Consider the following 12,772-nt stretch of genomic DNA (forward strand, 5'->3'; position numbering starts at 1 on the left):
TGAAAATAGCCAGTCTACAAGCTCACAACTTGTTGACATGTGAGCTTGTAGACCTGCCACTATTTTCACCAAATGTTTGCCCCAGAATATAGGGTTAACAGATAACATTTCAGCCTACGCTAGATACCTTTCCTATCAGCAGTAGTTCCCCTCCTCTCCGGTCCGTCTCTATCGTGGGAAAATGCCTGGCAGCTTCAGCTGTGGAGGGACGAAACTCCCAGCATCTAACAGTCATCTGCAGCTCGTCGCGATATTGAGGCCAGATGTGCTCCTTCACCCGCTGGCTGCGTTGCCACGGTGACCAGGCAGGGGATCTGTCTGAGCCTTCCAATCTCACGCTGTCCCCCACAATGCACCTTTGTTCTGATAGCGGGTTTCCTGTATATGAGAGACGGGTGTCCAGCATAGTGCCTGCTGTAAAAAAAGGACCCTCTGTTCTTTTCTCAAGGCTATCTGAAGGATAGCTGAGTGGAGCGGTTCGCTGATTTATCTCAAAGGCCACATTCAGCTACTGAAATAACCACATGAGTACAAGTGGCTATAGATTGATTGAATGGGTTTGTTACCTCAAAGAGGCCTGCAGTTGTTGCCTCCGCTCCTCAGTGGATTTGTTTGTGTGAAATGAAATAATAGTTTTAGCATGGATTCCATATCAGTTCATAAACAGTCAGTCAGCTCCATACATTTATATATATTGTGATTATAAATATTCTAAAAAAGAGTGATCATTTTATTGTGCACATTAGTGTCTTGTGATATAGCAACTGGAATTTTGACAGGTACTTGAATTAGAATAACACATGTTTCTATGCCCCATTCCAAAGAGCATGAGACTTCACAATTTCATCTCATCACCCATATGTTCAAGCCTCCGGTGTTCTGTGTTGCATCTATCCAACCGTTCGGTAACTACCTTAAATTCCATGGTGAACGTTTCCCAGACTTTTGGTTTGTTTGCCGGTTCGTAGCAGGGAGTGTTGTAAGACGACATGGTTTGTGTTTTGTGGGGGAGGACGGAGAGGGGCCTGTGTTGACAGAAGTCGTGACTGTTTGTTTGGAATGGCAGGATGAGGCAGGAAGTCTCCCGACTGCTCCCCCAATATCGAGTTTCCTCCCTCCTCTCAACCTGTGGTGACCCACTCTGAAAATGTGGCTGTGGAACAGCCAAGCATGGCACTAAACCTTTATGATGTTGGTTTCATTTCATTTGCTGTTTCCAGTGCTTCCAATGCTGGGAAACTGGTGGACACTTTGTGGATAGTTTTCTCCTACAATTGATGATATACCACAATTAAATCATCCACATTTTAAAACCACAAAAATGCATTGTGGAATGTGTGGTCAAGGCTTTTACATTACTCTACAAGACATTATAAGACACCACATTATAATGTTTCTCTGCTCAACCAGCCACAAAAGTGTCTTTGTGCAATTGAATTTCCCTGACATGACATGGCATGGCATGGCAAGGCAAGGCAGGCAAGGCATGCTGGCTGTTCAGAACTCCCCACTTGAGGACAGTCTTTAAAGTCAAAGCATCTTTTAACTTCAAAGCTGCACTGACCTCAAAACTGTGTCTTGTGGTCAACATGGCTGTAGCGTGTGGACTGTCATTGCTCAGTTCCACCCCATTAGCAGTGTTGCGTGTCTTTGGAGCTTTGTAAAAGGCTGCTTCAGCTGCACACCAGCAAGGATGTAGCACTCCCCCTCTCCTCCCACCTCACAGACAGTCCAATAGAAGCCAGATGGGAGATAGATGTTGCGGAGAGACTGAAATTCTCCCTTCCCTTACTTATCTGCTGTAATGCAGACCAGATGGTTCGCCGAGCGGAAACAGAGAAAAGTCTCTGTGTCATTTTTATTTGATTTTCACTCCCAAGATGTCCAAACAGCATAGCAGCAAACTTCAATCCTAGTTCAAAGTTCCTTCCTATGCTATGTTTGTAAGCATGAAATAATAATAAACATGTAAAAGCAAAGTCAGTAAGTAATTTCAGTATGGCATGGCAAATGAGACTTTCCTTTTCACTAGACATTTATAGGCACAGTTATATAACATACAGTAATTTTTTTATGAATGAATGTAATGCTGTATAATAGGGTTTTTGGTGTCTTGTAATATCGTCGTAAGATAGGACATGGAAATAAAGGTCATTCATTCATACAGTCATACAGTCTATAGATGATAATGTTACACTTCCATCAAACCTGTAACCTGTCTTCATTATACTGCGCGACCTCAGTAACGTTTGCCTCGCCACAGTGTTTAGTCTGCTCTCAGGGCATTAGCTGGGTTGTCAAGCACAGAGGGAGGGATAAACATAGATTCCCCTATTTGCACCTGGCCTCTGTGGTCATTCTGTGTGTCAAAAGCTCTTTCACAGTGCAAACACAGCCTGTGCTTTAATCTGTCAAATTGGAGGAGGGGGGGTGGGGGGTTGTGGGGGCGGGGGTTACTGTGAAAGGGGACATTCAGGTGAAGTGGTGGAGTTTGTGGGGGCCCTTGTGTGCTGAGGAAGGGGCCTGACTGATAGCGATGATGAGCAAAGCGAACACCCCGAGGGAGACAACAGGACCTTAGCTCCGGTTCCTGGAGGTCAAATTCATTGCATATTTCCACTTGATGACTGCTCTAAGGAGTTGAGCCGTTTCTGGTTGTGTGCGTGTGCGTGTGCGTGTGCGTGTGCGTGTGTGTGTGTGTGTGTGTGTGTGTGTGTGTGTGTGTGTGTGTGTGTGTGTGTGTGTGTGTGTGTGCACGTGTGTGGGTGTGTGTTAAAGAAAAGGAGGGACATGTCCCTTTTGCCAGATTAGTTAACCGAGTACTTAAGTTACATACAGCGATATTAAGATAAATACTACAATTTAAGACAGCTGTAGTAGTGTCCTGTTCAAATGTTCGAATGGATTAAGATATAATTGTGTCCTTTGTCCGTCTGTGAGAAGGTCTGCACCTCTTGTATGTGCAAACATGACCACATGTCATGGACACTTGTCACTGATGCTCCTCAGAGTTTTGTTTGTTAAGACCACAGGGGCCCATGGTAGAGTCTTTTGTTTGACACACACTCCACACACTGCCTTTGAACTGAGCAAACATCCTCTTTCATCCCATTCCTCCTCCTCTCTCCATCCCACCCATTCACTGAAGCAGACCCCCAGCAGGGTCATGGAGGTGACGTGTGTGTGTGTGTGTACGGCAAGCTGTAACTTTTAATTTTCACCTAGAAATGGTTGATTACAAAACCAACTTTTCTGGAAACAAATTATTGTATTTTTAGTTTTGTTATTTTTTTAGTGGTGATTTTTGACAGATTTTTGACTAAATCATGTAAACCAGTAATATGCGCTGGTGTAATTTTCTTGAGCCAGATTTATACTTGCATTGTCTTTGTGCCGAAAATTGCTGATCTACAAGCTCACAACGTGTGTCATTGGATAGCAGAGAAAATGCAGTCTTATGCTAATGTCCAAAATACATTTTGTATCCACTCTCCAGATGACAAAGTAATTTTCAGAGCTTCAAGCTGATTTACTCATTGTTTGAGTCTATGCAAATTGTGTAGTCTGCAAGAGTGCAGTGTAATAAAATCATAAAAAGAGGTTTCTTCCCGGAATGCCATCTATTAAGCCATTTCTGTCTCTATAAAAAGTATTGTCTGTGGTCACATTCCGCTGTGACCCGTTCACAAAGTCTAAGTGTGTTTACAATGTCATTTCCTACATCTAACCACCGCCTCACTTTGAATTATAAAACCCTTCTTTTTACAATGTTTGCCTTCCAGCGTGCGACTGTGACTATCGGGGCATCGCCGAGCAGCAGTGTGACAAAGCCAATGGCCACTGTGTGTGCGCGGAGGGCGTTTCAGGGCCCCGGTGTGACGTCTGCGCCCGCGGCTACTCTGGTACATTCCCGAATTGCCAACGCTGCCACCAGTGCTTTGCCGATTGGGACGTGATTGTGAGTCAGCTGACCAACCAAACCCACCGGCTGGTCAGTAAGGTGAACACTATCAAGGCCAGCGGCATCACTGGCCCCTACAAGCAGACCATCGAGAACATGGAGCGGAGTGCCGGGGAAGTCAGAACCATCCTAGCTCAGAACCCAGCCACTCAGCCACTGTCTGAGATCCAGGAGCTGCTGCAACAGGCAACGTAAGTCAACCTCCTGGCGGGAAATAATGTTGTCAAAGTTAACAAGGGATGGCAGGTTGAATACCTGCCATTCCTTTTTTGAGCATCTCATTATAGGCAAATGTTTTAAAAACTTAAAAAATGTCATGTCATGATGAGTACTTATAGATCAGCTATTTTCGTCGCACAACACCATCATACAACACAGTATTTGTCATGTGGCTGTTTTGGCTGCTCTGGTTTTTGTCATCTTGAACATTCTTTGCAATTTTCAGAGAAGAGATTATATAGGGTTTAAGTGGTAAAGTGGCTAAAGGAGAGGATCAGTGATCAAATCAAATCAAGCTTTATTTATAGAGCACATTTAAATCAATCAAGATTGAACCATTCAAGTTATTTTGTGTTTTTTTTAATTGTTTATTTCAATTATATCTAATTGTTTCACAGTGATCTGATGTCTGAGATGAGTAACAAGTTGAACCAGACAGAGGAGACGTTGTCCCAGATCACCAAAGAGGAAAACAGCACTGACACCAAACTGGACGCTCTGAGAGAAGATGCACAGAAACTGGAGCGTACTGTCAAAGAGTTGCTGGACCAAGTCGAGTTTATCAAGAACTCTGATATCAGGGGTAAGGAAGACATGTAGAGATAGTTCAATACAAATGATGAGTTTTGTTTTAATTTTGTTTTGTCATATGGCGGGTGTCATTAATTTAAATGTGCTTGTAAATGACAGTATATCAGAATATAAAGTTTACCATCTGTAGATATACAATTGGTAATTTTGTTACAATAACTGACACCAGAAGGCTCCTTCACATCACATACTGTGTGGAAGAACGCCCCCTTGGGATTTTCTGCATAGGGTCACTCACAACAGTGTCTAGAATCACCTGTGACTGACTTTCTCAAAAAATAGCAGATCTACAAACTATGCCTTGCAATGCAACACCTTGTGAGATTGTAGATCTGCTATTTGTCAGCACGTGACACCATCATTCGAAAACGTATAAATCAGGCTTTAGAAATCATGTATGCATGTCTGCTTTGGTCTGTTCTCAGGAGCAACACACAGCGTGACCAAATACTACCGTCAATCTGAGGCTGCAGAGGCCCGTGCCAACGCCTCCACCACTGATTCTGGAAGCCCTGTGGAGCTCTCCGCCACCCTACGGCAAGCCACAGAGGACAAGATGAACAACACCAAAGAAGAGTTTCTCAGGAGACACAAGGAGCATGCTAAAAGACTGGATGATCTAGCTGGAGAGCTGGAGACCCTGGACCTGTCAGAACTCAGTGAAAAGGTGAGGAATAAGATGTCACACAGCATAATACATATTTCTGAGACAGAAAGGTATTCATGAGAAATTCAGGGGGATTCCTCTATGTATTAAATCGATTGAAATGGAAAGCGATAATATATGTATAAAAAAGTGTGAGGCAAATAAATGATGTTCTGTTATCTTATCTTTTTAATATGACTTCTGAAATGCTTACATAATAAATAATTATGCCATATAAAACAATCTTTCTGTCAAGTTTGAGCCGCATCTGATTAAAACAAAAAGACTCATGACAGTTATTACAATACGCACCACTGAGTGCATGTGTAATTATATTTGTGACCTCTTGAAGTAATGTAGTGTAACGCTTAGTCTGTTCTCTGTTTTCCAGACTTGTGGCAGTCCAGCGGGCCTGGAGGCCTGTTCTGATTCTCCGTGTGGAGGCCTGAGCTGCGTGGATTCTGAAGGAAAGAGGAAGTGTGGTGGTGAGGGATGCGATGGTCTCGTCACCCTGGCCCACAACGCATGGCAGAAGGCCACAGACTTTGACCAGGAGATCGTCTCTGCCATGGAGGAAGTGGAGAAGCTCTCAAAGATGGTGAGAAATTGAACACAACCTGAGACTGTGCTTCACAGTGTTTACCCTTTGCTTTCTTGTTTAATCTGAAAGTTATTTTAATTTAAAGTTTTTAGTTTCATTCATATATATGAAGAAAAGAACCTGTGCATCAACATCAATTTCTACATTTTATATTGTTCATTTTTGCTGTTCAAGCTAGTTAATTTCTTTGCTCATAGAAACAATGGAGGCTTTGTGTGTTTTTGAATAGACTGGCCCATATGAAGAAATATCAACTCCACAATCCAAGAAGCAAAAATATAGCATGAATAAATTGATTTGAATAAATAACATTAAGGTTCATGAAGTCTTTCACGTTCTCTATGAAAATGCATCACTAATTACAGTGGATGCTAACCGCCATGCTTTATGTGTGCAGGTGTCGGAGGCCAAGGTGAAGGCTGACGAGGCTAAGCTGAGTGCCCAGGAGGTGCTGCTGAAGACCAACCAGACCAAGCAGCGGGTAGATCAGAGCAACGAGGAACTCCGCAACCTCATCAAACAGATCCGAGACTTCCTCACACGTAAGTTTGTAATAGACTCACACATTTTAAACAGAGAATAGAAACTTTATTCTCCACCCACAATTAGTGCTCTCCTTACCGTTGGTTACTTCTCTGTGTTGCTGATAATCAAGAGGTTGATTCTTGGCTTTATCTACTGTTCTTCTTTACCACTAAAACCCTATATACTTAGTTGACTGGGGTTCCTCAGGGGTCCATGCGTGATCTGCTCCTTTTTCCATCTGCACAAAATCTCTTTGCCAAAAATAGCCAATCTAAAGCTCACAACGCAACGCGTTGTGAGCTTGTAGATGGGTTATTTTTGCTGAATGTTTCCCTATTATGACATGCCCAGAATAGGTGTGCTAGGGCAGTGTATATCAACCTTTTTTGTGCCAAGGCACACCTGGCATAGACAAAAAATCCCAGGGCACACCTAGATATACGGTATATATATATATATATATAATTATATATATATATACGGTATATCTATATACACACACTAATTTCACGAAACGATACGATACGATATTGGGCACACAACTTCGATACGATTTCGATACGATGCGATACGCACTTTTTTATCATGAAAATATATGGGGGAGAAAAAAAGCAAAAAAAACTTGTAGCTTTTCAGCTTCCACAAGCCGTTTTGAATCCAAATAGGGCAATAGTGTGACACCTGACCCGAAAAAAAACAGCATGTTGTCACCCTTTTCACCTCGGGGCTGTTTGCATGCCTGATTATTATTATTGTTAAAAAATAAAAAAATAAAGTTTTTTTTTATTTTTATTTTTTTTCAAAATGATATTTTTTCAAACCTTCTTCAAACGGCGCGGCACACCTCAGCAGTAGCCCCGGCCCAAAATTGGGACGTTTGCCAGGGTTGATATACACTGTGCTAGGGTTCATATAGTTTAACATGTTCCAGATCACTTGAAATCTTGAAAATCATTGCTAATGATTTACCTGGGAAATTAAAATATTGCATCTGTTTAAATGTGGTAATTACTTACTATGTTGCTGCTGTAGATTGGCTTACATTGGTAAATAATAACTTGTTCATTTGAATAACTGTAGTCTCCTTAATCTCCATTTATTAATAGAAGTTTGGCTTCCCCCCCAGACTATTCTACTGTCTACTGTGATTGTTGTATTGTAATAGTTCTTAGACATCAGCTATGTCTTAGTCTATCCACATTTGATGACTTTATGTCGCTGTTAACTCTTTTCTCATTGTGTTTTATCATCTACTGAACATGAGACTTTAGTCAAAATCAGTAATCGTCTCCCCATTTGAACTGAGACTCCCTTCAAATCACCTCAATGACCCTCTGTGGTTCAGAAGAGCTAGTAGTCTAATGAATTGTGACTTTGTCCTGTGGCGCCCTCTAGAGGACGCAGCTGACTTGGAGAGTATTGAGACCGTGGCCAATGAAGTTCTGGCCATGCAGATGCCCACCACACCAGCCCAGCTGCAGAACCTGACAGACGAGATTAGGGAGAGGGTAGGAGACCTGGGCCACGTGGAGAAAATACTCAACCAGAGTGCTGATGACATACAGAGGGCTGAGAGCCTGCTGGTGCAGGCACGCAAAGCCAGGTAATTTTGGAATTATGTATATTTTGTTGGCTAGGTTATATTTTGTAGCAGATGCTATACTCAGAATGGGGTTAGGGTGAATGATCAACACTGTGATACACACTAAATAATGGATACACACTCACAGCCATGCTTGTAAATACCCAAAGATGCACTCACAGACACATAATACACACAAACTATGTTGAATCATTGACAGTTCATTGACAAAGCTGCCAGCACATTTCACATGGGCTGTTTTGCATAGGCTGGTAGAATTTTGACAGCACCTTCAGAGCAGAACAATAGCAATCAGGTACAAAATCTGCAAAGTTGCCCTTTATTATTTTTATTGATCCATCAGACGACATAATCAGGCTACAACCATCTATGTCTGTGTCTCTCCCACAGTAAAGAGGCAACTGATGTCAGGGACATGGCAGAGCTGGTGAAGCAAGCGTTGGATGAGGCTCAGAAGGCCCAGGCGACCGCCAGCGAGGCGATCCAACAGGCCACCGCAGACATCAAGGACACCAACAATCTTCTTTCCTCTGTGAGTGGATACTATACTTTTTATTTCACTATTTCACTGTCTTCATTGTCAACCTCCCCATACTACTACTACTACTACAACGATAATGATAAAACATTTTATATTGCACTTAACATTTAAAACAAAACTCAAAGTGCTACAATACAGGGTAAAAATATTTGCAACAAATATTACATCTAAGAAAAAGGTCTATGGAGAGAAAAGAAAAACATTTAAATCACGTAAGCATAAGAACTAGGAGGTCAAACACTATAGCTAAAGGAATGCTTTGTTAAAAAGGGAAGTCTTTAGTCCTCTCTTAAAAGCGTCAGCAGACTGTGGAATCATTGAACATTAAGCACTTAAACCCTAGAGTCGAGGGAAAGGGAGGGAGACCTTTGTTAGTCCTGAGGGGGAAATTCACTTTAAGCTTCACCCAGCTGATGGCTGCTCAGATGATTATGATGAGTGCTCAGGGGCAGCACATAGGGGTTAAATGTCTTGCTCAGGGACACGTAGCCGGCACCCGACCCGGGGACCTTCTGTTACCCAGATGGCCTCTCTAACCATTCAGCTACGGCCGCCCCAAAATGGGATAGACGTGCCAGACCGGCAGTATGATCTTTGAACTATCCTGTACCTCTCTGTTGTGTATAGGTGGAGTCTGAGACAGCGGATTCTGAATTCAAGTTGAACAACGCCACCCAGAGGCTACTGAGGCTGGAGCAAGATGTGTCACTGCTGAGAGAGAACGCCCAGAACACCTCGCTGAGTGTGGAGCAAACCCAACGAGACGCAAAAAACATCACCAAGGTGGCTGCGAAAATCAAAAAGGTCTGTGGGAGTATTTGTTGTATATTGTTGAGACTGCAGTGGTGTTGTCAGGCGGACAGAAAGGTTCCACCTGCTTTGTCATTGTCAGGCTTTGTCATTCTAAATTTGCATTGTATGAGAATAATAATAATAGGCTAAAGTGCCATCGAACAAATTTGTTTTGTGATCAGTTCTTCATTCTTTTTCATGTATTCATATAAAGGACCTGGACACAGACCTCAAAGATAAATACACAACTGCAGAAGACTTGATCTCCCAGAAGGCAGGGGGCCTGGCTGATGCCAAGAAGAGAGCTGAGGCTCTGCAGCAAGAAGCCAAGGATCTGCTGCTACAGGCCAGTGACAAGCTAAAGCTGCTTAAAGGTAACATACATTACTCACATCTCACCCTCTCTCTCTCACTGAGGTCATGTTATTATCCTGCCCTGTTACCTCAATGTCTACAAGCATGGAGTCTGGGAGTTTGAGGTCACACAGTGTCATTGGCTGACTGCGGGCTAACCCCCAAGATCTTTTGACATGTGCTTAACCACACACTTTTGGGTGGGTAAGGGGGTGTAGCAGTGACACACAGAAAAATAAAATCAATAATAATAAATTCATACAATTTCAATATACTTGAAAATTACGTGAAAGTATGGTTAATTTAGGTTACGGCCATCCACACAATGCATTGTTGCTATGATACTGCTGGTTCAGGAGTCACTTCCTTAAGTAGTGTCAAACTGGACCCTATAAGGCACCCTATAAAGACTTGCACAAACACTCAAGATGTTACTGCGTACATTGTCCTTCTAATCACTCTGTGTTCTGTTTGGTTCAGATCTGGAGAAGTCCTATGAGGACAACCAGAGGACCATGGAGGAGAAGGCTAACCAGCTTGTGGAGATGGAGAAGGCCGTAAAGGAGCTGCTGGAGGAGATCAGCCAGAAAGTCACCATATACAGCACCTGTCTCTTCTAGAACACTGTCGTACGAGATATTCTCTCTATGGGAGAGAGAGAGAGAGAGAGAGAGAGAGAGAGTTGCATCGGTTGCATAAAATGGCAAGAGAAATGTGGCACTCTCATATAATTATTGTTATTATTGTTTATATAAGTGTTAAGGGTTCCCACAGTCAATAAAATCCTGGATCATGGCTAATTATTAATTATATTAATTATTAATGATCATTCATTACATATAGCCTACTTATCTGAACCAACCAGCCAGTCAGAGGATGTATGGATGGTGCTGTTGTTGTTGTTACTGTTACCAACTTTTCTAGCTTATCATTGCTTATGAGAGTTATCTTACACCATCAGATATAATTTGTTATTCTTTAAGTTTTAGCCAATATGTTTCCATTATTATAGCAGCTGTGTCTCATAAATACAAAATACAGTCACAGAAATGTGGCAACATGTCATGGAAAAGTGGAGTTTCATTGGTGAAAAGGAGTGGGAACCCTGAACATTGAATATAGTACATGTTTTCATAAATATGGAAATGATGGTGCTATACTAGAAAAATTACACAGTGGATTTCGTGACAGGCAGCAAGGGATCACTGATATTTCATTGAAATTAGAGCTGCTTGGTGGAATGTAGATAGGCTAGATTTACCAACAGACTCAAACGATTTGAAAAAGCCTCAAAGTCAAGTTTGGTGAAATATGCAATGTTAAAATGCCACATTTCTCTGGGGACTTTGGCATGACAGCATTACACATTCTACATTCAAAGTAGTTTGGCCTTGGGTCACCTTAACCCTGTTAAATGTGCCAAACATGAACACAAGGCTAGCAACAGCCCTATGTTTTTGCACAACATTCAGCAGAAAGCCCTGGAAAATGAGTAGAAACCTACTTTGGATTTAGCCCAGGCCTAGGACGGTACAGTGTAAAAAGTCCTATGGTGTTTCTTTGCCCCTGAAAACATCTGCCTCGTGTAAAAACGCTGGTAAAGAATGTCATTTTTGGTGAACAACACTTGTTGAAAGAGTTGTGAAACTATTAATCAACTAAAATGACAGATTTCCCTGTGAAAAGGGTGTTGCCGTGAGTTAAGAATATGTCATTTATGTCCAATGACAGTTGTTAAAAGGGTTGTGAGACTTAAATATACATTAAGTCTTAATGCCACACATTTATTCATTCCATTGAGTACTTGTCAAAGGAAGAGATGCTGTTACGTCAAGAAAGCACATCAATAAAATCAATCACTGTAGTGTGGAAAAAAGTTAGAGGTGTCAGACAGCCAACTTTAAAATGCTGCCACAAATCTATTATGAAAACAAGCTACAGAGAACTTGAGAAGTCTCAACCAATCGCCTCTGTCTACGTAATAGGCGTACCAGGTGACAAAACACACCCTCCATTCCATTTAATCTCTAAAAGAAAAGTTGTTACAAATGTATTTCAATTTTGTATAACAGCCAAACCCACCCCATCACCTTCAACTAAGAATGTCCTTCGATGTCATTTGTTTTTGTTTTCCAAGCTTCTAAACCAAAGTTTTAAAAGGGCTGAAAGCGTGAATGTAAAGGTTTAACCTATGTTTTAACCATGAGACTGCAAAGCTGTTTACCTCAATTCTTTTTTTTACTTTTTGTATTTTTTCTACGCCATCTTGTGAGCCACTTGTGAATTAAAATAGACTAAACACAATCAAACTTGAAAACTCAATTGATATTTAATAAAGTTTGCCCATGGAAAGTTTTATGACTCAGCATCTGTTATTTAGTAAATTTTTCTACATTTGTATCTACATTCCCCATTATCTGTGGAGTGTGAGGGCCCAAAGAAGGATTTGAGAGTCTCTTAAGTATGTTTGATATAACCGAAATCACTGTGCACTTCATCACCAAGGCTATTTGTGGGTCGTGAGTGAATATCCATTAGTTTTTTGTTTTCTAAATTTTGTCATTTTAAAAGAAAATCCAAAATTGCAAAATGTTTTCGTGAATTAAAAACAAATTCAATGATTATTTTCCAAATAAATTCATAAATAAATATATATATATATATATATATATATATATATATATATATATTTGGGACTCTAGCTAAACCGTTTGGGAACCACTGAACCAGTGACCTAGAGGTTATGGATGACTTTATGTTGTGAATGTAATGTACAGACAGGGGAGCTGGTCGAGGCTCCTGCACCACCATGGCATGGCAGCACATTAATAATATAATACATCGTAATTGTAATCACCTGACAGCAGCATCTTCATGAAGAAGCCTGCCTGCTCCTCCATCTCCTTGATTCCCCCCCAAGGGTGCAACACCTCCACCCC

At 41.5% G+C, this 12,772-nt stretch overlaps 1 protein-coding gene across 1 annotated transcript in view; it reads left to right on the top strand.

Annotated features, from left to right (window-relative positions):
* The window catches only part of lamb1a (laminin, beta 1a), a 38,521-nt gene extending 26,333 nt beyond the window's left edge, over positions 1 to 12,188 (top strand). Inside the window, exons 24-33 of the mRNA XM_080438352.1 lie at positions 3,783 to 4,152; positions 4,579 to 4,763; positions 5,197 to 5,438; positions 5,809 to 6,015; positions 6,416 to 6,560; positions 7,939 to 8,146; positions 8,537 to 8,678; positions 9,315 to 9,491; positions 9,694 to 9,853; positions 10,314 to 12,188. Of these exons, the coding sequence (XP_080294478.1) occupies positions 3,783 to 4,152; positions 4,579 to 4,763; positions 5,197 to 5,438; positions 5,809 to 6,015; positions 6,416 to 6,560; positions 7,939 to 8,146; positions 8,537 to 8,678; positions 9,315 to 9,491; positions 9,694 to 9,853; positions 10,314 to 10,453 (1,976 nt within the window). The 3' untranslated portion in view covers positions 10,454 to 12,188. The remainder of the gene's footprint in view (positions 1 to 3,782; positions 4,153 to 4,578; positions 4,764 to 5,196; positions 5,439 to 5,808; positions 6,016 to 6,415; positions 6,561 to 7,938; positions 8,147 to 8,536; positions 8,679 to 9,314; positions 9,492 to 9,693; positions 9,854 to 10,313) is intronic.
* Positions 12,189 to 12,772: the final 584 nt, after the last annotated feature.

The sequence above is a fragment of the Gymnoscopelus braueri genome (genome assembly GCF_963280865.1).
Source record: "Gymnoscopelus braueri genome assembly, chromosome: 9".
Classification (NCBI taxonomy): domain Eukaryota; kingdom Metazoa; phylum Chordata; class Actinopteri; order Myctophiformes; family Myctophidae; genus Gymnoscopelus; species Gymnoscopelus braueri.